The sequence below is a fragment of the Felis catus genome, chromosome E1, assembly GCF_018350175.1.
Source record: "Felis catus isolate Fca126 chromosome E1, F.catus_Fca126_mat1.0, whole genome shotgun sequence".
Classification (NCBI taxonomy): domain Eukaryota; kingdom Metazoa; phylum Chordata; class Mammalia; order Carnivora; family Felidae; genus Felis; species Felis catus.
Window position 1 is genome coordinate 40,857,290 of NC_058381.1, and position 25,658 is coordinate 40,882,947.

Genomic DNA, 25,658 nt, shown 5'->3' on the forward strand with positions numbered 1-25,658 from the left:
CACGTCTCCTTGGACATTCCAGCGTATCCGGATTTGTACTCAATCTTCCTCCCAACCTGCTCCTCTCCCACATCTTCCCCTCCCCATCTCACTGAGGAGCATCTCTACCAATTACTTCCCAAGCCAGAAACCTGGAATTACTCTAGACTCCAATCCTGCTCTCCAGCATTGGTCACAATGTCTGCATAGTAGGCCTCAGGGCCACTGCTGTGGCATCCTCATCTAGAACCTCCTCTCCTCTGACCCACACTGTTGAAACAGCCTCCCCGGATCCCTGCCTTCCTCTTTTGCCTCCCTTCAATCCATCATACACAGTGTCACTATCGTATTTCCTAAAATGAGACTCTGGCCATTCCTTTGCTTGAAGTCTGGTAAGGTTTCACTTGCCATCATGCTCAGGTGAAGTTTAAACTCTTAGCCTGGCACACTAGGCTTCATCACTGGCCACAGTTCTCAAAGTGTGGTCCTTGCCCCTGTATCACCTGACAATTGTTAGAAATGCAAATTCTGGGGCACGTGGGTGGCTCAGGAGGTTCAATGTCTGATTTCAGCTCAGGCCATGATCTCATGGTTCATGAGTTTGAGCCCCCAAAGGGCTTTCTGCTGTCAGTACAGAGCCCGCTTTGGATCCTCTCTCTCCCCCTCTCTCTGCTCCTTTCTTGCTCACTCTCTCTCAAAATAAATAAATTTAAAAAAAAAATGCAAATTCTGAGGCTCAACCCCAGGCCTACTGGCTGGGACACTCTGGAGAGTCGCCCAGCGATCTGCACTTTAGCCAGTTTTCCAGGAGATTGTGATGCAGGCCTGAGCTGAGAAGCAGATGTCACCCTCTATCCAGCCGTATCTGGCCCTCCTGCATCTCCAGCCTCTGCCTGCACTGGTCTCTCCACCTGAGCGCCTCTCCTAACTCCCATGTGTTCTTTAGGGGTCAGCTCAAGCTCACTGGTGCCCTTCTTCCATGTTCTCTTGTATTCCCTTACGGCCTCAGGACAGCTTTATTGCAGCGCGAGCCAATCTCCTATCATGTTTGGTTATGTTTGTCATCTTTCCTGGGCCATGATCCTCTTGAGGGCAGAACAATTTCTCCTCCCACTCACAATGCCCAGCTCAGAGCAGGCAACTCGAAATGTGCTTGAAATTTAAGGGTAAGCTTTGTAATGGGAACAGTGTGGAATCAGGAGGCTAGGAGGTACAGACGATCACTCTAATTTTTAAAACATCATATGAACAGGAAGGTAAGAAATGCCCCCTCTGCCATCAAAGCTAGGACACACTCTCTGAGGCCACCAGTTCCGTTTTTCACAGTCACACTGATGATCGCAAATATTTCCCTATCAAAGCCACCCTCCCTCACCACCTCGATGGAAAGAAAAACAGAACTCAATATTGTCCCTTCAGAGGAAGCCTTTATTGTAACATAAAATACACAATTTTGTGACTGCCCCAGATTGTACACAATACTTTTTTGGTGGCTACATACTAATCTGCCTCAACACTAAAATATGTATCTGAAATAATTTCACAAAGTTTTAAAAAGAAAAATTATAAAAAGTATACTTCCACTTTAAGTTCTATTCACTTTTAGTCTCCCCACCCCCCTACAAAAACCCGGCACATACCACACATTGAAACATTTGATGACTTATGTGTGTGCGTGTCTGGGGGCGAGTGAGAGGCAGAGGAGGTCAAGACTTGCCACTGCCTCTTTTGTGGTTTGCAGGAACAGGGAGAAAAGAGAAAACACAACGCAGATAGCGAGCATACCTTTCAGTCAAACATCTCTCCCATCTATCAGCGCAGCCTCAGGAAAACGGAGGATAGGTCAGCGACCGTACCAGCATGGGACCCCTCTGCTCGGGGCAGCCACGCTCTTTGGCTCCTGTCCCCCCAATCTCCAGTGCCAACCGTCAAGGGCAAGCTCTGCCCACAGCACACCCTGGGGCTGGGTCCCTGCCAACGTGAAAGTGTGTCAGTCCCGCCCCGTCGGGGCTGCTGAGCTCCCAGCCGGCCTGCCACGGCACTCAGGGCACTCAGGGCACTCAGGGGCCGGTGCTGGTGAAGTCCAATGGGCAGGCAGGGAAGGGCTCTTTATGACTGGGTCCGAGAGCGGTCAGGCCTCCTCCTCCCGCTTCCCCAACACTCATCCTCATGGGTGGAATTTTAATCAAATCTTGAGGGGTATGTAAAGGGCTTAGCGACATCCTATGTCACTGCTGGTATCAATGAAGGGTCAGCCTGCTCCTCAGAGGCAGAGAGATTCTACTGCCTGGCATAGAAAAATAAATCAGTGTATGAAACCAAGCCAGGGCAAACAGCAGCTTTTAAAAAGTCATCTTCCAATAAATAATTTACTACAGAGGAATATTTTCCTTTAACATCAAAACACTGATAAATCCACAAGTCATTTTTGTAAAAAAAATATGTTTATTTACTCACATGTATAAAAATAAGGTTTTTAGGGCCATTCTCTCCTGGTGTGGTCATTCCTTCTTTTGGAGAAGGGGGCCGGGGGTGAGTGACCTTTAGGCCTACCCTGAAAGCTGTACCTGCTTCCCCCTCTTCCCACCTGACTGCGATAGACCGTTCCTTCCTTCTGGGGCAAAGCTACGGAAGAAATCGTGGACGTTGTACTGAAGCTGTTTTGTTTGGCTTCTGCAGCTTACCAAACTTCCTAGGAAACCCACTGACTGTGTTGCCCCAGATTACCAACGCTGACACCCAGTGGCCCGTACCAAGTGGGCAACAACGTCGCTGAGCACGCTGGCCCTGGGTTCGAACTGCATCCCCACCGGCCCCTCCCTGAGATGGCCCGTGTGGACAGTGAAGGGAATCGAGGTGACCTGGGTGTGAATGGCACAGGACCTGCCACAGGAAGAAAGGGCTGTGATATCAGATCAGGGTGGGAAGAGCAAAACAAGAAGTCCCGATTTAGAAACAAAACACCAGTCAGCCTGTGCGAGTGGCCACCATCAGTAAGCCGTGGGGTAGCCGCGCTCGGGCGGAAGGACGGGCAGACCAGAGGGCAGCTGCCCCGGGTGGCAAGGCAGCTTTCTCAGCGCCTGTGGGTCACGGCCTGGCCTTCCACTCTGGCTGCGACACAAAGGACATCAGCACTGTAAGCTGCGGTTATGTGACCCTCTTTTCTTTTCTCTGGTTCATCAAACGTGTCTGCGCACGTGCACACACACAGAACTGAGGGGCAATTCACACAGTGGATGGAAGGAGAGGGAATGAGAAAACATGGGTTCAGTGTTACTTAAAAAGCAACTACCCATCAGACAACCCGTGACTTCCCTTGCCCCAACAATCACTGTATGTCCCCGCTTTTTCCCATCCCTACCCAGGAAAACGGGAGTCAGGGAGAGGGAAGGAGGGAGGACGGCTTTCTTTTTCAAAAGGCAATTTGTACATTTCAGAGGAAAGCAGAGACAATCACGGTTATATATCAATTGCTTGGCAGACACAGTGACAAATCTCACAGGAGAGGTGCTTTCTCCTCCCTTTGTCCTTTTCTGACTTGAACAGCCACATGTCAAAGTTCAGCCACCCTCTGAACACATGGCCAAGTTCCAGGGTTCATGGAACTACCGCCTTTTACACAAGGTTGAAACAACCACAGCCACTGTTTATGGCCCCAGTGCTGCAACTAAACTCTGGACAGCAAGGGGGAGAAACAGCCCAATGTGAAAACTCACGCACACACACACCCACACACCCTCACACTCACACACTCACACACGTTCCCTTCACTGGTGCCACCATGCACAGAAACACTAAAGTCACAACTAGTATTAACACTTCACATTATGAGTATTGTTTCCAAAGAGAAGCGATTCATGGAATTAAAACATCCACAAGAGTAACTCCTCTGGCGAGGACGAAGAAGCTAAAGATGGAGATGGGGGCGTCATGACTGCGCGTGAGGGATCCACTGACTGTCCATAGGTCGGCCCAAGAGCTCTTCCACACGCCGCGCCACATCCATTGTGTCATCCAGATCAAAGTCCCCATCATTGTCAAGGACGGGGTCAGGGCTTGGGAGAAAAAGATAAGAGATAAAGGGAAGGGGAAGGTTGCCCAAGGCCAATGATGAGCCACAGAGACCACCCCAAGCCCCACACCCCACTGGGTGAACAGCCCAAGATGGCCTGTTGCCCTTGGCCTAGGCTTCAGGGGAAAGATGTTCCTGATCTGGACAGCGGGGAGTAGAGTCCTTTGCTATCTGGACGGAGAGGCTCAGGCTAGAACACCCACCCCAGCTGTCCCTAACCCTGGCTGTCCACACATGTAAAGCCCATGTGCTCCTTATACAAAGCAAGAAAAATCTACATTTTGAGAGAGAAGAGTAGTTGACGTTTGCCCAACCCCATTCTAAACTACCAATACCTTCTGTTCAAATCTCTGTCTCCCACCTGGGCATATGGTGGTGCCTGGCCTGAGTGGTCTCAGACCTACAGGAGCTCTGGGTCCCTTTGTCCACCAGCCCCCCCGGGGCCCAGCCTGAGCCCCAGAGAACACAGCCCCAGCCCCAGCTCCTCCCTGCGGAGCCCCAGAGAACACAACCTACTTCTGTGGGTACATGTTATAATGAGCCTGGGGGCACACGGCTGGGGAGGGGGCCTGGTCCATGTAGGTGGCGCTGGCCCCGGCAGAGTCTGCAGACGCATTCACAAACCTGCAGGAGGAACAGGAGAAGCCTCAGTGACCTCAGGGCAGCGGCTGACTTGGGGAGGGCTCAGGGGGCATGTTTACATCTCTTTGGGGTATGGAAGCACAAAGCACCCCCTGGGTCTGGGGGTCCGGCTGCGGGAGTGGGGTCCTGGGTCCTGGTCCCATTGAGACTAAGCTCAGTTCCCTCTCCGGCGGCTGAGCCAGGTTTCAGGGGGCCAGGGGGTGCTGGGCCCTACAGGGCCTATAAGCGGGAGGGGCAGCGGTGAGGGGCGGAGGGGGGGCGGGGGGAAGGGAAAGGAGGCAGCAGAAGACCAGGGCTGGACCCTGGACACTTACTCAGGGACCACTTGCTTGATCTGTGGCTTCACGTATCCGTCCACCGCTTTAGCTGCCGAGGGGGGGATGGTGATGAGAACCAAAGTTCTCAAAGAAATGAAAATGCAATCTCCCTTAAGAATCACAGCTTTTCTCATGACAGGGCACAAGCACCTAATTCTATCTTAGGATCTGATACAAGCACTTAATATTTGAATCTGTTAGGGGGACCTGGTGTAGGAGAAGCCTTAATATTAAAACTGCAAGTTAAGATATCTTCCGAGTTGGCTTGGATGTGTTGATAAATTCTTCAAGCCACAGAAAATGTATGCTCCAGGACAAATCTAAACCAAACATTAATTGCACACTAAGTGTAAAAAGAAAAAATATCTTAAAAGTTTAAAGTCACAGATGTGGCAGAGGGGCAGGATTTGCTTTGTGTCCCAGGCAACAACACTGGGAGGAGATCAGAAGAGAACACAAAAGGGAACACATTGTCAATCACAGAGAGAAGAACACTGTCGTAATTAGAACTGCCCACAAAAGAAACGGGTTGTCTTGGGAAAAACTGATTTCCCGACTCCTGGAGATCTTCAAATGGAAGGAGTACAAACACTTGTCAGGGGCTGCACAGAGAAATCAAAGAAAGGAATGAATTTGACTTGGTGGCCCCTGGAGTTACTCTTTGAGAATCTCCTCTTTTAGGGAAAGGGAGTGTCACGCAGGTGTCTGTGTGCTCTTTTGTGTCTGTGGGCTTTCTACATTTGCGGGTAATCTGATGGTCACTCATCCAGGTGAGTGCTGTCCATGCCCCGTGGCTGGTTAACAAAAACGTCCGTGTGTCTCTCTTTCACTCTCCCCAGAATCCCCACTGGGATGTGGGAGGCTAGGGGACAGATCGGAGAGTGGTCTGGTCAGCCATAGTTACCTTTTTAAGAGGCTGACTGTAGAAACCCAGTTAAGTGAGTAGTAGGAATGTGATAGTCTGAAGTCGGTGAATGAAGTCTCATTTCTTGGGTATGTGAGTATGGGAATACATATAATCCTAATGATGTCAGACAATGAAGACGACACTAAGGTCAAGAGGATAAAAAGTTTGTCAGTGAAACAGTCCAAGATAATGAAACGGCACACGGGGCACAAGTTGCTTGTTACCCTAACCTGCTTCTTCTAAGCCTTCAAATGTCAGGAGCTGCCTTTTTATAATACTGCACGCTTTTTGTGCTTTACAGTTTCTAAAGAATTTTATGGATTGGCAAAAAAGATAAAACCCAAAGAAATGCTGTAAAAAATAGGATTTAAAAACCTAAACTAGCTGTGCTAACAGAAAAAGAAACCATGGTAGATTTAATCCAAAATACCGCATAAATCTGAAAAATTTTGGCTTATATTCCCACCTAGAAATAGAATCATCCTTGCAGGGTGGGAAGGCATGATATAAAAGGCTCTATACAGGAAATAGGTTGATGAATGATTAGGCTGTATAGAAAATACAAGTTTTGCACTTCAGCAAAATAAAACTTAAATGTTAAAAGAACAATGACATACTGAGAAAAATATTTGCTATATATAATAAAAGGCTTATTTACTATATAAAAGTTCTTACACCTTATTAGGAAAAGATGGAATCCCGAAAGAAAAATGGACAAGGAATAGAAACACACTTCACAGAAAAAATAGAAACAGCCAGTAACATGGAAGTGAAGAAATAGACTCTGGAGCTAGACTCTTTGAGCTCAAACCCTGGTTTGGTCACTTTCTAGCTGTGTGGACTTTGGCAAATTATGTTACTTCTCTGTGCCTCAAGTGCTCCTACGTAAAGTGAGGAGAGTAACAGACGTACCTCCCAGACCTGTTCTGAGGATTAGATGAGATACTATATGAAAGCTGCCCAGGAAGGGCCCAGTGCACAGGAAGTACTCAACAAATGTCAGCTGTTATTACTCTAGTTACAATTTTGCTATTATCATTATGCGAAAAGACATTTGATCTTGCTTAGAATCAAAGAAATGAAAATAAGAACCAAGACACCATTTTTATGCCAGTCAGACTGGCAAGAATGAAGCCAGTGAACAGAATCTATGACTGGCAGGGGATATGGAGGAGCAGGTGGTCCAACAGACATTGGTGGGAGTGAGAACGGATTCCCCATTCTGGAGGGTGATTCTGCAAAGATCTGTCAAAATGCTTAAAAAGCATGTATATCCTTTGATACAAATTCTACTTTAGGAGTTTATCCCAGGGTAATAGTTGAAGAAGATTAACGTACCAGGTTATCTCAATATTTTTTATTTCTTTATTTTTATTATTATTAGTTTTTAAGTCAGCTCTACACTGAACACGGAGCTTGAACTCATGGGCTCGAGATCAAGAGTCACACGCTCCACCAACAGAGCCAGCCAGGCGTCCCCAGCTTATCTCAATATTAATTCACAACAGAAAACTGTGAATAACTTAACTTGTCGGTCTCAAATATCCTATGACTTCACTCACAGGAGGACTTTAAGATACAAAACAGATAAATATAAGGAAAGGGAAGCAAAAATAATATAAAAATAGGGAGGGGGACAAAACATAAGAGACTCTTAAATATGGAGAACAAACAGCGTTGCTGGAGGGGTTTTGGGAGGGGGGATGGGCTAAATGGGCAAGGGGCTTAAGGATTCTACTCCTGAAATCATTGTTGCACCATGTGCTAACTTGGATGTAAATTATAAAACATAAATTACAGAAAAAGAAAAAAAATTGTCAGTCTCTCAAATCAGTGACATCGAATCACTCACTGTACATGGAATTCCATGCAATCATTATAGTGATGTTGTAAGATTATACTTACAGACCTGCAACTCTGCCTATGGTATATATAATTTTTAATTTATTTAAATGTTTTATTTATTTTTGAGAGAGAGAAAGCGTACAAGCAGGGGAGGGGCAGAGAGAGAGAGAGAGAGAGAGGGAGACATAGAATCTGAAGCAGGCTCTGGGCTCTGGGTTCTGAGCCCAATGCGGGGCCTGAACTCACGAACTGCAAGATCATGACCTGAGCCAAAGTTGGACGATTAACAGACTGAGCCACCCAGGTGCCCCTCCCTATGGTACATTTTTAAGTGGAAAAAAAATCAGATCACAAAAGATGATGGATAATACGACCCAAACCGTTTACTGAACTCCAAGCCTGACATGATCTGGCACCCCTGCTGCTCTGCCCTAACCTCCCACACTTTCCTGCTCATTCAGCTCTGGCCTACTGGGCCCCCCTCCTGGGGTTTTTCAAATACACCAGTCTTACTCCCACCTCAGGGTTTTTGCACTTCTTCTCGGGTTTTGGTCTAGATCATTGTATGGCTAGCTTCCTCATTTCATTCAGCTCTGCGCTGACAGCACCTTCTCAGAGAGACCTTGCCTGACCACTCCACTGAAATGCTACCCCCATCCTCCTCCCTAACCCGTCTCTACCCCTTGACTGTGCTTTCTTGTCTTCATAGCATCCATCACTAAATACATGTATTTGTTTGTTTGTTGTCCTTCCACTACTAGGTTGTAACCTCCACACAGGAAGTCCCCAACAAGCATCTTGTGACTGACTGAAGAATACATATCTGCACAGACAGGGAGAATATTTGCTACACTTTTTTTTTTGGTGGTCAATCTCTGAATGAGAGATGCTATATCTATTTTCTTCTCCATACTTTTCTGGAAATTTTACAATTAATACAGAATACTTTTACACTCAGAAAACAATAAAACCATCTCTGTTTTGAAGAACAAATTTCACCTTTCTAGTTTTATTTGATCTAAACTTGTTTTAAAAGCAATTTGAGGGGTGCCTTGGTGGCTCAAGTCGGTTAAGTGTTGGACTCTTGATTTTGGCTCAAGTCATGATCTCGTGGGTTTGTGACATCAAGCCCTGAGCTGGGCTTCACATTGGCAGCATGGAGCCTGCTTGGTACTGTCTCCTCTCTCCCTTCCCCTCCTTCCACCTGTGTGCTCTCTCTCTCTCTCTCTCTCAAAATAAATAAAACATTAAAAAATGAATAAATAAAAGCAATGCGAAAAAAGATAATAAATTTGTTCCCTTCAATTTGATATTTGGGGTCAGCAGCAGATATGTTTTCTATATGACTGAAGAAGATAGCCAAGGATTTACGACTGCCTTGAATAATACTCAAACAGCAATAACTAAATACTGATTGTGTAGGTTTTCATGCAAGACAGACAGACACACACACACACACACACACACACACACACACACACACACACACGTACACACACAAAAACCAAAAGAAAACTCAAATCGCAACAAAACCAGATCAGAATGCGAACATTGTTACCAGTGGCAGGCTCGCATGGGACTGGTGTGTAGTATTTGGAGTACACTTCATCTTTTGGCCGATCAGGAAACACGTAGATAAGGTAATTCAGGTCCCCTAAGCGGTCAGCCAGGGACCGGATGGAGAAGTCTCTGGTGGTAAAAGGCATCAGATTCCAAAACATCCTTTCCTCTAGAGCGACAAACAGAATAATCGTATTCTAAACATGATTTCTGAACAGGAAATGTTAAAAAATCCAAACATGCTACAAATTAAAGACTCTCCGTTAAAACTGTCCCAATAAAGATCTCCATTTAAAATTAACCACAGGTTGTAGTTCAAGTCATTTATCAAAGCCAGGGGGGAGAAAGCAGGTAATGCATATGGCACTTCCCTAGAGAGCCAATGATCTCAGGTAGTTTCAAGTTCAAATGGTTTTTCGGTCCCTCAGTAGAAGAAATAGTTCTTATGGACTCCAATCCTTGATTGCTGTACAAAAGCATCTGAGTGAGACAGGAAGCCTGCCGACAGCCAGAGGCTGCAGAGAGCTGTGAAAGGCTGGGAATATCTTTAAGTTGCAAAAAAACTAGCAAGCTACTCTTATCTTATGTTGAGGATCAGAGGAAAAAACGATTCTTGGATGGAAAGAATCTGTGGCCACGCCTTTATGTGGATTAGGAGAAAGGAATAATTAAAATGACTCCAACTCATCCAAGTATTTCTTCATTGAAATGAGCTCAGGGTTGAATAAGGCGGCAGACATTTCAAAAGGGAAGCAGCTGAGATTGTGGACACAATGCTGCATTACAGGTAGCCATGTCAGGGTTACACAGTTTCGTTTCTCAAAATCAGTTAACTGTGTTTCCCGTGATGGGATTCTACAAGGGCTGCCTTAGCAGCAGCAACCGGGTCCTGGTGACACCTTTGCACTCCCTTCCTCAGAGCTGACCGCATCACAAATATTCAGTAAGTCATTTGTCAAAGTAATTTTGCAACAGAAGCAGCTAACTAGAGCCAAGATATGTTTTAAAAAGGGAGGAACTCACGAGAATCAAACTTCCAAGCAATGGTGATGCCACCGATTTCAGAGTCGCTGAATCTCAGCAAGAAGGTCCCATCAGGCTTGTTAATGAGTAGGTCATGGGCCTGTTGCTTGTTCACGAAACCCAAAATGGCCCTGGATTGCAAAGGCCAAAGGAGCAGAGGCAGAGTGTGATGTTTTAACAGAGGAAAGAAGAGCTTCAACCTCTATTGACTTAGGAAATAAGGATTCTCACCCATCATTCCAATGAGGCTTGAGATGTTTTTTTAACACTTCCATCACACCATCAAACCACTGCCAGAAAGTGTAATTTCGTCCTGGCAAATTCTCCTGGTTGGAGATACAACAGTGAACACAAGAAGGCCAAGAGTAACACTTGGAATATTGCCTGCATATGATTTAACTGAAAAAAATCAAATGGAAAACAAACATCTACACTGTCAGAATCGTACAAACATACATGCCCGTCCGAGTTTTACCAAATGGTCCTACAATCAAAAAGTTGAAGAGAGAGGAGGAAAGAAGGGAAAAAACGATTACCAACACCCAGTGGACCCCTGCTATAAACACCTCCACCTGGATCTGAGCTTTCTTTGCTGTGTTTGAATTAGGTCATGTAAAACACCTGGGGGGTGGGGGCCGTAAGCAAAGAAACAAAAGTTGGATTTAAAGTCAAAGATGTGGGGCACCTGGGTGGCTCAGTCATTTGAGCGTCCGACTTCAGCTCAGGTCACGATCTCACAGCTTGTGAGTTCAAGCCCCATGTCGGGCTCACAGCTGTCAGTGCAGAGCCTGCTTTGGATACTGTCCCACCCCCTCTCTTTCCCACCCCTGCTTGCACTCTCTCAAAAATAAAATGCTTAAAGTATACACACACACACACACACACACAAAATCAAAGATGTGATAGGTGACATCTGAATTCCCTGATGCTAGAGGAGAAGTTTCCTCTACCAGCATTCCCTTTTGTGGGCTGAGGGTCTTGGGGGGAGGCTGGTTTTGCAGGGTCACACAGCAGCGAGCACCAGCGAGTCCATGGGAAACAGCCATGGACTTCTGGCCACAAAAGCTTTACTTCTTTTGAGATATGTTACCTTTTACTTTGCTCTGTTTCCTTTATAAAGGAAAAAAATGCACTAGCTGCACACAAAGCCCAGCTTACTTAAATATTCAAAGATCTAGTTTTCTACATAAAAAAAGCTATGTGCTTATCCATCTATTCAGAAACTGGTGATTACGCTGGGCACATTTTATTAGCATCATGAAGAACAAGTGCCCTGGGGCAGGAAGACTCTGGAAGGCATCTGGTTTGGAAGGACTGATCTAATGGCAGCTGGCGGCAGGTCCCTCACCCTGTTGAACTGGGACCAGGACACGGACATGCCATTATAGTCTTCAAGGTGGCTGCTGCTGCTGTTGAACAGTTTCTGTGCCAGGAACACGAGGTTCTCCTTGGTCAGGCCCCGGTTGCTCTGCACTTCGGCCTTGAATTTCATGTTGAGCGCCTCACACAGCTGCGGCCACAGCACTTTGTCGGGCACGGCAAATGGCACCCTGCCCTGCGAGGGAGAGAAGCCAGGATCTTAGGAGAAAACAGTTGCATGATTTATTCATTCCACCCACAAAACAAAAACAGTGATGGCTCAATGTAGTCACACACATTTGTCTTGCTGAGCCTGAGGATAAATTCTAACTTTTATGGCATATGCAGCTCTGTGAGATGCAGAAGGTTCCATTTTGCCTTCTTTACACACAGCCTAGAAGGTAACCTCACACTGTCTATGGTGTTTTGTAAATGAGCTGCTGAACGTACAGTTTAAGCCTACGTTCGAAAGGCCGCAGAAACAAAACGTGACCAAAGGTCTGGTTTACGCCGTAAACCCCATGGGAACAGAAATCTGAAAGACTGGTTCTCTAAGGGCAGGCAGAAAGAATGGGTGTGTGCTCACGCACGTATGTGCACAGGTGTGATCTTTGCCCTTGAACTCCAGCTCAAACTGAAAAAATTTCAGGCAGAAGAGTGGAAACTGTGAGTTGGACCACTTTATTCAGAAACAGTTTACAACATTAATTTTTAATAAACTGTTTTTTTCATCCTATTTGGCCATAGTTCCTCCTCTTCTTTTTTCATTATTACAAAAAATTGTTTTGGAATAGGCAATTCCTTCACATGATATAAAATTTAAAAAGCATGGGAGGGTATCTGATGGAGTCACTTTCTTAAACCTGTGTCCCACCCAGCAGGCCCAGAGCATGTAATCCAGTTGACCGTGTATGCCTCCACAGGTATTCAATGCTTACCAAGAAACACACATTTTTCCTTTCAAAAATTATAAGTAGTAGCATAAAATCCACATGTTCTGCATCTTCCTTTTGTTCACTTAATTCTATCTCTGCAAGACCTTACTTATAGCAGCACATTCAAGAAATTTCTTTTTGTGGCTGCTAAATACTCCACAGTCTGAAAGAACAATACGATATTTAACCAGGCCTCCGTAGACAGACATCTGTGTGTCAGCCTAGCAATCTTCAGCTATGACAGACAATGCTGCGATGCACGTAAGTCATCTGACACATATGCAAATATATCTGTAGGATAAATCCCCACAAGTATGTATTTATTTTAAAACAGTGTGAGATGTACGCCAGTCATTAACCCAACTGAAAATGTTAAAAATGCTTATTTATTTAGGCCAGGCCTAAATAAACTTAGGCAATTTATTCAGTAATGGCATGCTGCAGGAGATGTCGGAGTCACATGGGGAGCGAGCTTGGCGGGCAGGCAGGGAAGGGAATGAGAGAAGAGGGGCACTTCTATCCAGGAGGCTTATTAGGAAGCAACACAGGCAGAGAGTTTTGAGAGGAGACTCAAACTCAAGATTTGTAGAATGGACACAGTAGGATTTCTGCTAAAAACCTCTCCTTTTGCAGCCAAAATATTGTTCTCTAAAGAGGACCATTGAGATAACTCGGTTAGACTCTTCACGTTAGAGTCACGTTAGACAAGCAGTAACTTTTAAGTCCTGAATACCTACCATATGGACTACTCTCCACTGTAAATGTACAACATCTACAACTTTTCCTGATGAAATGTTCTGAAAACGCTCAACAAGCACACACTAGTGGTTTTCTGATAGGATTTGATGTATAAGTCAACAAAACCATATTCATTCCCTCAGACAAAACATCTCGTTCTTGGAGAGACGTGGGATGAATCACATAACCTAAAATTTGGAGCACATTGAATGGCACCCTCATTTATTGGAGGGAAGTTGACAGGAAGCAACTGCTAAGCTAAAGTAACCACCTGAGAGGTCTCACTTCTGGAAGGAAACTGGGAGTCCCAAATTCCATTCATGGTCTCACCCAAAGATTCAAATTAATATTTACTAAGTATCGACTATATGACAAGCATTTTGTATTTTGTATGTTACATTTCATTTCTTTCTTTTTTTCTTAAGTAAACTCTATGCCCAACATGGGGCTTGAACTCATGATCCCAAGATCAAGATTTGCATGTTCAGGAGCCCCTGAATGTTACCGAATTTCATCTTCCTAACAGCACTATGAAGCATTATTATCCCTGTGGTGCAGACACTTAGGGAAACTTAGGCTCAGAGAGGGAAAGTGAACTCCCCATGGTCACAACATGAGGAAACGGTAAGGCGTGAGTTCAGCCCTTGGCCAGACTCCAAGCCTACGCTCTTTCCATTCTCCACATACTCTCTACCGCCCACTGTAGAAAACTACAGTTTTCTATGCTTTCCTGGGGAAGAACACATAAAAGAGATTCAGGACACCAGCATCAAGATCTTGAGACCCATAAGTTCGAGGGATTGACTCACAGGCTCTGCAAAAGCATTGTCCCAAAGAACAGTGGCCGTCGCATTGTTGTCCTGGCTGCCATGGACAATCACCACCACCGGGAGGGAGAGAGTCTAGAAAGACAAAGGAAAAGGGCTGAGCACCCAGAGCGGCACATTCCTGTCTTGCTTTTGTTTTCCTCTATCACACCATATTCATTCTCTCTTCAAGTTTCAGTAAATGTCACCCGTGAATACAGAATCTCAATGGCTCCAAGAATCACAGGACTTTACACAATGGTGCAATCTTAGAGATTTTTGATATTTTATTTATTTTTCTAATGTTTATTTTTGAGAGAGACAGAGCATGAATGAGAGCGGGGAAGACAGAGATGGAAACACAGAATCTGAAGCGGGCTCCAGGCTCTGAGCTGTCAGCACAGAGCCTGACGTGAGGCTCAATCTCACGAACTGTGAGATCATGACCTGAGCCGAAGTCAGACACTTAACTGACTGAGCCACCCACGAGCCCCTTAAGTTTACTTATTTATTTTCGGAGAGAAAAAGAGAGAACACAAGCAGGGGAGAGGCAGAGAGAGGGAGAGAGGGAATCCCAAGCAGGCTCTACACTGTCAGCGCAGAGCCTGACACAGGGCTCGAACTCACGAACTGGGAGATCATGTCCTGAGCTGAAATCAAGAGTTGGACACTTAACCAACTGAGCCACCCAGGCATACCAATGTTTATTTATTTTTCCCTGTGCAAGCAGGGAAAGGGCAGAGAGAGGGAGACAGAGGATCTGAAGTGGGCTCTGGGCTGATAGCAGAGAGCCTGATGTGGGAGGTGAACTCACAAACCCGGAGATCATGACCTGAGCTGAAGTCGGATGTTTAGCTGACTGAGTCCACCCAGGCATCCCCAGATTTTAGATACTTTAAAAGAGATATTGCTACGACTTCACTCATATGAGAAATTTAAGATACAAAATAGATGAACATAAGGGAAAGGAAGCAAAAATAATATAAAAACAGGGAAAGGGACAAAACTTAAAAGACTCTTAAATATAGAGAACAGAGGGTTGCTGGAGGGGTGGTGGGAGGGGGGATGGTCTAAATGGGTAAGGGGCATTAAGGAATCTACTCCTGAAATCATTGTTGCACCATATGCTAAATTAAACAATAAATAAATATTAAAAATAAATAAAGAAATAAATAAGATGTTGCTTGGATATTTCTGAAGGATACACTAAGTTTCTCAAATGGAGAACAAGAGAAAAGAGAAAGAAGATAGAGACATTTCTAGGAAAAAAGAGCAAGTAACAAATGTCTAAAACTTACTACAAATTGTTACTCAAATTCATCTGGAGTGATGTTTCTCTAGATTCATTCCTACCTATTTCTCCAGCTATTTTAGTTTATTACTGTAGCTCCTAAGAGAATCTAAGAGATACAGTTTTAAGGATGAAGTCTCCCCAGTTTCTGTTCATTAACAGTAAAGACACTATGCGATCAAAACAACTTTTTTCTTATATAAAGTACACATACATGCACACACACACACACACACACACACACACACACACACCCCACAGCTGAGGGAGGCCTTTACCTTGACCTGAAAAACCAGCTCATTTCCACCAACACTGAACTGTGATTCGAACAGGATTGTAAATTTTTCTTCAGTCACTGACTCTGCTCCACGACGGTCAGACCTCTTAATTCGCTTCAGGGACTGCAAAGGAGAGAAATAAGAGGACAAAGCCCTCAAACAACCAGGGAAAATGTGTTCTTCCTCTTCTCCCATCCTCACCATGTTCCTGAAGTGAGCGCTCAGGGTGCCGGTGGCTTGGTGGTATTCCATCACACAGCAGTTGTTCAGGATCTCTCCACTGTAGTCGCTGCAGAGAAGAGAGACACTCGACTCTAAACTCATGCATCTCGGTAAACGTGGGGTAGAAATTATATAGGGGGGGCAATAAAGAACGTTGTAAAAACTGACGTCATTTAGAGGAAATGATAGCTGCTGAAATATACAAGAAATAAATATACATTAACATAAAGACATTTTCTTGATTTATCCCTAGTAACTGGAAGATAATCATGTTTCTTTTCACAGAAGAAACTCCTTACACTGTTTCTCTGAGAGCCGGAAGGGGACAGTGGGGCTAATGGGGCTCGTATAATGAATGGCGGAGTCCAGTGTGTGGGCTAGGAGGCCTGAGCACTTCTTCCTGTAGTAAGGATGGAGAAAAGAAGCAGACCGGGGGAAGGGCACACGTACTTGCGGGTGTTCTCATTCTTGAGCAGTGACTTGGCCTGCTGCTCACTGATGATGGTGGCCTTCACCTGGGGGGGGTTCATGTGCACGTTCAGCTTCCCGCCCACCAGCAGGCGCACCGTCGCTGCAAACTTGGTCTGGGTCTTCAGGACCTGAGGGGGCTGCTTCTCGATGATGAATGTGCTGCGGGGACACAAGTGATCACACCAGACATGATGCCGGCTCAGGGCACGGGGTCTGGTTCCCCTGTGGAGGGAGGCTGCCGGGGCTCAGCAGGCAAATGAAGGCACATGGCACCGCCCCTGTTCCCAGGGAGGCCACTGAGAGTCAGAGGAGATGGCTGGAGGGGAGGCAGTGAAACGACTCAGCAGCTGGCATGGGCTGCGGGGGACAAGGGCAGTCCACATGGTGTCCACAACAGAAACTGGGCAAGGTCAACACCAAGCAGCTAAAGCAACTGAGGACAGAGCGGGGACGGGGACCCGAGGCAAACAGAGACAAGGACTCAAGCAAGAGCCCACCCACCCCCACCCCCACCATCAGCAAAGCACCGCCTGCCTCCCCCATGCCAACCGCACGGGGGCTGGGTGTGGCCCGAGGCAGGAATTACCTGGTCACCAGGGCTGAGATGATGTCTGTGATGGTGGCATTGACCTCAGCTAGCATCTCCTCCACTGGGCCAGGGATGGGCAGCTGCTGGCAGAGGTGCTCAGCTCTGCGGATCTGCTGCCGGTTCTGCCAGATGATCTCGGCCAACTTCTCGCACCTGCACGGGAGCCCCAGGCCAACGGGAGGACAATGGCATCACGCCATCCCCCAGGCTCGAGGCTGGGAGGCTCCAGTCTGAGGAGAACGCCCCAAGACCCAGCTCCAGCCTCACCCAGGAAGGCTTTGCGCCTAAGCCGCCACTCCCGACCACGGAGCGGAGCGGAGCAGAGCAGAGCGCCCGCCTTCCAGAAACACAGAGAAATACACAGAGGCAGCAAGCCTGAAGTGGGTCCAATCGGCCCGAGCGTCACTCTGCACACCCAGCCCTGCCCCACTCCCCAGCACGGTGACTCCCTTCCTGGGCAGGGGGCACAGACGGGGGCCCCAAAGTCCGCATCAGGAACCAGAACCCCTAGTGAACTAAGTCTTGCCGCAGGACAGAGGGAGCCGGCTGCTCGTGGAAACGCAGGAGGCACAAGGAGCAGCTGGTCGCACCACTCCCAGCCCCTGCCGCCCCCTCCTGCCCCCCCCCGCCACCCCCCCCACACCATTACCAGGACTGCAGCACATCCAGGCTGCCCTCGGGGGGCCCTCCGTTCCCCGCCAGCTGCTGCCGCCGCTTCCACTGGATCAGTTCATCATCCAGAATGATGGTCTGCTGCTTCCGCAGCAGCTGCAAGGTCTTCTGGTGCTTCTCGGCCAGCTCCTGAAGGCAAGTGGGGAGAACACGCCCAACTGCAGGCCTCGGGAGGCAGGGCTGGGGGCCAGGGACCAGGCCCCAGGCCCAGGCCTTCCCCTCTTCCCAACCTGCTCTGCCCACATGCCCCCCACGGGAGAGAACGATCTGGCCTCCAGCTCTGCTGGGTCCTGCTCTCTTCCTGGCTCTAGCCCTCTCTCGGCTTCCCCGCGCCCCTTGGGATGTGCACCTCAAGGCTTGGGAGGAGAGGACGCGGATCCCACTCACCACACGGTACTGCTGCAGCGTCTGGGCCTCCCGCTGCAGCCAGGCCTCCAGGGACACCTGCTTCTGCTGGAGGGCCGTCTCCCGGCTCAGGCGCTCCTGCGGATTCAGCTGGGCCAGCTGGGCAAACTGAGCTAGAGGAGGGGACAGGACACCCATGACCATCGTCTCCCAGCTTCCTGCAGGAAGCCCGGGGGAACGCACACACCTGTTCTGGAGGCCAGACCCTCAAGGGACACATCTGACCGATGGCAAGCTGGGCTTCTGGCAGCCAAGGGTGCCAGAGATGAGCAGGCTCTGGCCTCTGGCCTCTCGCCTTTGATCTCCCCTCCTGGGGGTGTGTAGGTGGAAACCTGAGGGTATAGCTGAGGAGGATCCTGCCCCACGGCCTCCCCTCCCACCTCAGTCTACACAGCTGGCTGCCCAGACCTCCTCACGCCACACGGGGTGCAGCTTGGAGCCTCACTGCCTGGTTTGATGTGTGCCCTCACCGTTCACTAACTGGGTGAACTCGTGCATCACGCTTCTGTGCCTCAGTGTGCCCATGTGCAAAATGGGAGAATCCTGGCCCCTGTCTCGGTGGCTGGCTGAGGATTAAATATGTGGGAACACAGAACACGTTCAAGGAACTGCCCGGCATGCACACGCTGCAGGGATGAGCGTGTCCTTACTGGTTAGGGGGTCCCAGGGCAGGCTTAAAGGGTGACAGAGACCAGTAGCCGCTCAGCCCCACCCCACACATCAGAGCCCCCTCAGGGCAGCCCCTGCCTGCTGGCTTTGTCCCATCTCCAGCTTTGTCCCATCCCCGGGAGCACAGCAGCCTCTCCTAGGGAAGAAGGCATTTCTCTAGGTGCTGGGAGGTGCCTAACGTGTTTGTTTGTCCAGGTTGGGTCACCGTGAGCTCAGCTGACCAACTGGAAGGAGACAGAGAGGGAGAGAGGGAGAGAGGGGGGAAGAGGGGGAGAGAGAGAGAGAGAGAGAGGGAGAGGGAGAGGGAGAGGGAGAGGGAGAGACAGATGAGGAGAGAGGGCAAGGAAGGGAGAGGGATAGAAGGGTAGAGGGGTAGAGGGGGAGAAAGGGAGAGAGGGGAGAGAGGGAGGGAGAGGGACAGGGAGAGAGAGAGGAGGAGAAAGGGCAAGGAAGGGAGAGGGACAGAAGGGGAGGGGGTAGAGGGGGAGAAGGGAAGAGAGGGGAGAGAGGAGAGAGGGGGAGAGGGAGGGAGAGGGAGGGAGAGGGAGGGAGAGGGAGAGGGAGGGAGGGAGAGGGACAGAAAGAGAAGGGGCGAAAGGGAGAAGGCGAGGGAGACGGGGAGACAGAATGTCCAGGGCCCACTGGCAACACGAAAGCAAGCAAGATCCTCTCAGGAGAGGGAAGGTTCTAGCACCCAAGGGTGCCAGAGAGGGAGGCAGGTTCTCTCCACACTAGCTGCTGGGAAGCTCATCCATGGCAGGAAAGGGGAGTCGGTGAGGCCTCAGTACCCTCTTACAAAACATCTCTTATGAAATTCTCAAGACCCAAGGAAGGCAGAAAGAACGATGCAAGGAACACCTGTCTTTCAGTAACCCGGCTTAAAGAAATCAAACATTTCTCGGGGTGCCTGGGTGGCTCAGTCGTTTAAACGTTTGACTTTGGCTCAGGTCATGATCTCACGGTTTGTGAGTTCTAGCCCCACATCAGGCTCTCTGCTGTCAGCACAGAGCCCACTTTGGAAACTCTGTCCCCCTCTCTCTGGCCCATCCCCGCTTGCGTGCACATGCCTGCTCTCTCTCTCACAAATATAAACATAAAAAAAAAAAAAAGAAATCAAACATTTCCACGTTGAAAACTCCCTGTACATCCTTCCCTGCTTGCACATCCGTCCCTGCCTCCAAAGGTAACCACTATCCTAAATGCTGGGGTTATTACGCCTTGCCGATCACCTATTTGAATATCCCAGTGTCGGGGTGCCTGGCTGGCTCAGTCCATACAGCATGCAACTCTTGATCTCAGGGTTGTGAGTTCAAGCCCCATGTTGGGTGTGCAGTCTATCTAATTAAAAAAAAAAAAAGAATATTCTAGTGTCCTTACTTGGGCCTGAGTCAAGAGGAGGTGAGCATCAGCACGTCTTGGGCAAGTTCCTGGCAGGCCGCTGAGGGCCCTCTCACACGGACCTATGTCCTGCCTCATGGACACACAAGCTGGGACACACAGACTAAAGCAACTCTAACAGTCAGGAAAAGCCCAGAGCTAGAAGACAACTGGAAATACGGTTTGGAGTCCACTCTCGGGGACTGAGAGAGAAGAATACTGTTCAGGCCTGGAACACAGCAGAGCAGTATGGAGCCACCTCGGAAATCCTGCCATCCCCAGGGAGGCAGTGGTGAGCCCCACATCTGGGCCCAACCTCCCTATGCAGGTGACCCACTTAGGTCTCTCCTGGGCCTTTGCAGAAGCTTCTGGGAGGGAGGCCAGCAGACATGAGGCAATTGTCTGCTCCGCTGGAGGAAGCTGAGCCTCCCCTTGCACAAATAGATCGATAGTCTGTGTTTCTGATGGGTGAACTTGATACATGAGACTGAACTGACATGGCATGATGGGTACAAACCCAAACCAGAGTCAAACCCATATCCATAAATAGGAAACAGAAAACCCAAGAATAGGATTGGAAGTACTATCAACCAGTCAAAGGCTTTGAGTAGAACTAATAGCCTGAATTCTCCCGTTCCCTAATCTAGGAAGAGGGCCACCCTTTCTCTTGCGTCAGTCTGAGATGGATTCAGATGGAAGAAAACATGCTAGAATCATCTCATCAACACTTATTCATACCTACTATGATTCAGCCAATGTGCCAACCTCAGGGTACAGAGATAAGACACAATCCCTTCTCAAAAAATTTATAATTAGTATGGAAGACTGAGTTAATAATAATAGCAATATCGCTATAAAATTGAGCCCACAAGCACGGTATTAGAGGCGCACATGCTATATAGATGGGTATGTGTCTGTACAGCTGGTCAAGCAGAGACTTTTCTGAGATTCTCAGCTGGGCATGCTTGCAGGGAGACAAAATTAGTATTAAAGTCACTCTGCCAAATTCTTAACAAGGCCAATAGGGGGCGCTGGTGGGGCCCCAAGCGTCAGCCTCAAGACTGACGTTTTCAGTACTTAAGTACCTAGCAGGATTTATACCAGGAAAGGGACCCTTTGCTTATCAAGGCTAACTGAGGTGCATTAGCAGGCTCTGTGTCAGGACAGCCTCTCTGAATAACTGCACAAAACATTAAAGGTTTGTCACTACAAACACAGCCCTTAGCCCTTATACTTTCCCTGCTTGGAGAACTTAACAGTTCAGCAAAGCAGCATTTATGAAGCACCAATTATATACAAAAGTACTGTTTACTAGACTGTGAGCTTCTTCCCACAGGAGGAAATTCTTCCCCAGCAGACCAGGAGCTCCCTGGGTGTGGGAAGCCTGAGTGAGACCCACACTCTCCAAAGGCAAGCTCGTGACTCCTCCCCTTCCTAAGTCTCATCCTCCCTGCCAGATCTTTAGTGCACATGGTTCCCGGCTACTCCACAGAAAGGGGAGTGCCTCTGAACAGAAACCCCATTCTCTTCCAATTGGACCTGAACTTCCTTGTAGCCCTCACGACACACACCGCCCAGGCGGCCCTGGCCTCACCCTGGATCCTCAGGCTCTCCTGATACTGGATGATGAAGTACTCTTGAGTCTGCTGCAGCTTCTTCAGCTCATTCTCTGTGTCCTGTGTGACCAGTCGCAGCTCCTCAAACGTCTGGTTGATCTGGAGGTGTTTCTGGGACATGGTGTCAGCAAGACTTCCAACTGGAGAAGTACCCTGAGGACATATCAGGGGAGGAGAGTGTGGGCGGAAGTGAGTTGGGCAGTGAGGATGGTAGAAAACCTCAGGCCTTGGGGCCCCTGGGTAGCTCAGTCGGTTAAGGATCCGACTTCAGCTCAGGTCACGATCTTGTCATCCATGAGTTCGGGCCCTGCATCGGGCTCTGTGCTGACAGCTCAGAGCCTGGAGCCTGCTTCAGGTTCTGTGTCTCCCTCTCTCCCTGCCCCTCCCCCACTCACACTCTGTTTCTCAAAAATGAATAAATGTTAAAAAAAAAAAAAAGAGAGAGAGAGAGAGAAAGAAAACCTCAGGCCTTAAACTGAAGAAAAAGCCAATGCTAGCACCTATAACCTAGCGAAAACCCCAAAAGCAAAATTGTGAGTCAAAGGAATTGCAAACATCATTTGTGAGAACTGGTGTGGAGGGGAGATAAAAGGAGGGGGAAATAGGTGACCTGACCAACTGTGGCACCTTCATATGCCATAATAGAAAGTTCTTTCACAGTCTGGCCTCCATTAGAGTTGCCCAAACAGGGTCCATCTAATTCCCTTCAGAGAGACTAGAAGTGAACACATTCAGGATATACCTGGGTTTTTCTACTAATGATGATGACGCCTCATTCCATATTCACGCACTGATCCAGGGCTATGGACCGTGTGAGGTGCTGGGGACACAGTGGGGAAGAAGGCTGTGTGAACGTACATCATCTGTGTCTTCACTCAAGACCTTATTCTAACTGAGGGAAGAGGCTGAATCTCTCACACATGGTATCATGGAGACCCCAAAGTTCTAGGGCAGGCACAGCAAGGATTTTATGGATCCAGCCATTTAAGTGACCTGGTCTGAGCCATTCCCTCTATGCTTGACTAAGAGAGGGCTCAGCAGAAATCCCTCTTAAGTAATCTCACCTGAACATGAGCATGCCTTTACTCAAAAACTGTTCAGTTGGGGTTAAATTATTTTGCACTTGTTCACATTGTTTTGTGGTGGTAATCTCACCAAGGTCATGAATCAATTAAGATCAGAGACTAGTGTTCTATTTCTTTTGTGCCCCTTAGGACAATGCTCTGTTTATAGAAACATCAACAGATGCACACTGAGTTGTCTTGAGAGATCTGGGTCCAGAGAGAGGGGGGCAAGGAAGGACTTCCCAGCTCTTCTCCCCACACCCATGGGACACTCACATTGTTGGCTTCGCGGACCAGCCTCTGCTCGTTGTACAGAATATGCCGGATGCAGCGGACCAGCTCCATGGGGCAGCGGTCATATGTGTTCTGAAAGAACCCAATAGCAGACATGACTTTGTTCCACTCTGTGCTATGGGGCCTAACCCTACCTCAGAGCAGGGGTAAGATTTTATGATGAGGGGACTCCTGGAGACATGATGACATAATCATGAGCAATGTGGCTCCTCCAATACTAATGGGGGACAAGAAAAGCACATCATAGGAAACCCAATTACAGTGAGAAGGTAAGGTTATTTTATTTCTTGCCTCCTAATTTGCCTAAAGTACTAGGGTGTCATTCTTGGAAACAGGATACATAAATTTCGAAAAGGCCACGTAAGAGGAGAAATGACACCACCTCGACCGAGCAGTCAAAATTACTACCCCCAGTGCAAGGAAGATGGACGGTGTATGTCTTCAGATGTGATACCCTGGGAAGGACACAACATCACTTACTCAGGATTCTCATCAGGGATGTGTAACCTGAATCTAATCAGAAGGAGACATGACACAGACCCAAAAAGATGTTCATTTTATCTTTAAAAAACAGATGAGTTGAATTATTTTAAAATGTCAATGTAAGAAAAGGCAAAGAAGGTTGAGAACAGTTCCAGATTAAAGTAGATTAAAGAAACATGACAACCAGATGCAATATATGGTCCTGGGGTGGTGGGAAAAAAATGTCCTAGAGGACTTTATTGTGACTCAACTGACTGTTGACAAAATGGAAACACAGATACAAGATTACTGAAAGGTGTTCTATCAATGTTAAATGTACTAAAGATGATAACTGCATTATAACTATGTATAGAAAACGCACACTAAAGTACTCAGGGGCAAAGGGACACGACGTATGCAACTTACTCTCGAGTGACAAAAAAAATGTGTGTGTACGTGTGTGTAGAGACAGAATATGACAAAGCAAATGTTAACAACGGATGGATCTGGGCATATGTACGGGTTCTTCGTATCAATCCCGCAACTTCCTATAAATGTGAAATTGTTTTCAAATAAAAAGTTTAAAAACAAAAGGCTACAACCACAAAGCCAAACAGTAAGAACTTTATACGGCGAACATGTAAGTCCACAACACTGGGTTCCAGAGGAGAAAGAAAATCTCTACGGGAAACACTGAATGAAGGAGAGGATTAAGTGTGACCCAGCCTTCACACCCACCTGGAGCTGCGTGGCATAGTGCCCCAGCTTGATCTTCAGTAAGAACCCATCTTCCCCCACTTGGTGCTCCGCCTTCTTCTGCAGCTCCTGCACCAGGCCCTCCAGGAGCTGGGTGGCCTTAATGTTCTCCTGTGGATTATCAAGATCTATTGAGTCCCTAGGGGAAAAAAATTACATACATATGTATACATACATGCACATGAGCCTGTATAAATGCAGCCTCAACACATCACGCCTTTTCTTTAGCTAAAGTGATTTCTTCATAATGCTCACTGCAAATTTTAGGAAGCAGTTCAATTCAAATCGACTAGATGCCTAATTGACTATGTCAATCTATCCCTGATCCACGAATTAGCTTAGTGGACTAGATATTTTCTTTTCTTTTCTTCTTTTTTTCTAAACAATGTACTGCCCTTTCTCCTTCCTCCTACTGACTTCTCTGGTGCTTATGCTATCTGCTTCTAGAAATGAAGGGAAAAGGAAAGTGCTTCGTGTACTCTGAAGGAAATAAGGGCTCTGATAACTTCCTATTTATAGTTACCCCTTAAGGGTGTAAGGGGGCACAAGGTCAAGAATGTTCTACATGCTTTTTCCAGCCTTGACTAGTTCTATGTGCTAATTCCACATATAGTATTTCTTAAGTAAAGGCAGGTGAAACAACACTACTATTTCTAAGGAGCCCTGGAAATGAGATATTAGGACAGCAAGTGCCTGCAACTATGTACACAAATCAGACATTTCTATCTATCACCAGTTGCAGATCTGGGACCTGCAGGCAGTGCTAACTCTTCTCGTGAGGCAGAGAAACCACTCCATGGACTTTGTATTCATTCAGAGGCACTGAACTGGTGACAGGGGTTGGATGGCTTCTCTCCCTTCCTGCCTTCCCTCTTTTCCCCACTCCCTTCTCCAACTCTTCATTTTTTAAAACAATTTAGGCAACAATTGCTACCGGGCAGTACGAAATCGCTTAACTCAGCTCACTGAAGAAACCGAACAGCTGTCAGATTGAAATAACATTCAATTACTGCTGACCGGGTCTGGAGCCAAGCAAGAGATCTAGAGGTAGCTAAAAGGCTCCGTCACCTCGAAACCCCTGAAGTCAGTTAGCAAGTAATTTCAAACAAAGGCACAAACAGGTGTGCCACAATACTGATAATGTAGTTCATCACATAATACGTCCAAATCTGCACTCTAAGCAAAGACAGTAGAGAAAACCAAATTTTAAATACGTGTGCTCTCTGAACTAAATAAAATATGTACTAAATAAAAGCTGGGAGGAATGGAGGGCAGCTGCACCTCTGTTTTGGTTGGCAATAATGCTCCT

General features: G+C 47.4%; 1 protein-coding gene across 5 annotated transcripts in view; it reads right to left on the bottom strand.

Annotated features, from left to right (window-relative positions):
• Nucleotides 1-1,386: 1,386 nt before the first annotated feature.
• STAT5B (signal transducer and activator of transcription 5B) overlaps nucleotides 1,387-25,658 on the bottom strand; it is a 71,057-nt gene continuing 46,785 nt past the window's right edge. For 4 of the 5 annotated variants that reach the window (XM_045044630.1, XM_045044628.1, XM_045044629.1 and 1 more), the window contains 17 exons: nucleotides 24,332-24,488; nucleotides 23,114-23,203; nucleotides 21,752-21,926; nucleotides 18,094-18,224; nucleotides 17,684-17,835; nucleotides 17,032-17,187; nucleotides 16,425-16,604; nucleotides 15,954-16,041; nucleotides 15,753-15,875; nucleotides 14,187-14,279; nucleotides 11,694-11,900; nucleotides 10,577-10,671; nucleotides 10,346-10,476; nucleotides 9,321-9,491; nucleotides 5,008-5,059; nucleotides 4,568-4,675; nucleotides 1,387-4,034 (listed from right to left, as the gene is read on the bottom strand). In XM_045044630.1, the coding sequence (XP_044900565.1) occupies nucleotides 3,908-4,034; nucleotides 4,568-4,675; nucleotides 5,008-5,059; nucleotides 9,321-9,491; nucleotides 10,346-10,476; nucleotides 10,577-10,671; nucleotides 11,694-11,900; nucleotides 14,187-14,279; nucleotides 15,753-15,875; nucleotides 15,954-16,041; nucleotides 16,425-16,604; nucleotides 17,032-17,187; nucleotides 17,684-17,835; nucleotides 18,094-18,224; nucleotides 21,752-21,926; nucleotides 23,114-23,203; nucleotides 24,332-24,488 (2,236 nt within the window). In that variant the 3' untranslated portion in view covers nucleotides 1,387-3,907. The remainder of the gene's footprint in view (nucleotides 4,035-4,567; nucleotides 4,676-5,007; nucleotides 5,060-9,320; nucleotides 9,492-10,345; nucleotides 10,477-10,576; nucleotides 10,672-11,693; nucleotides 11,901-14,186; nucleotides 14,280-15,752; nucleotides 15,876-15,953; nucleotides 16,042-16,424; nucleotides 16,605-17,031; nucleotides 17,188-17,683; nucleotides 17,836-18,093; nucleotides 18,225-21,751; nucleotides 21,927-23,113; nucleotides 23,204-24,331; nucleotides 24,489-25,658) is intronic. The other variant, XM_045044631.1, reaches the window with a different exon arrangement.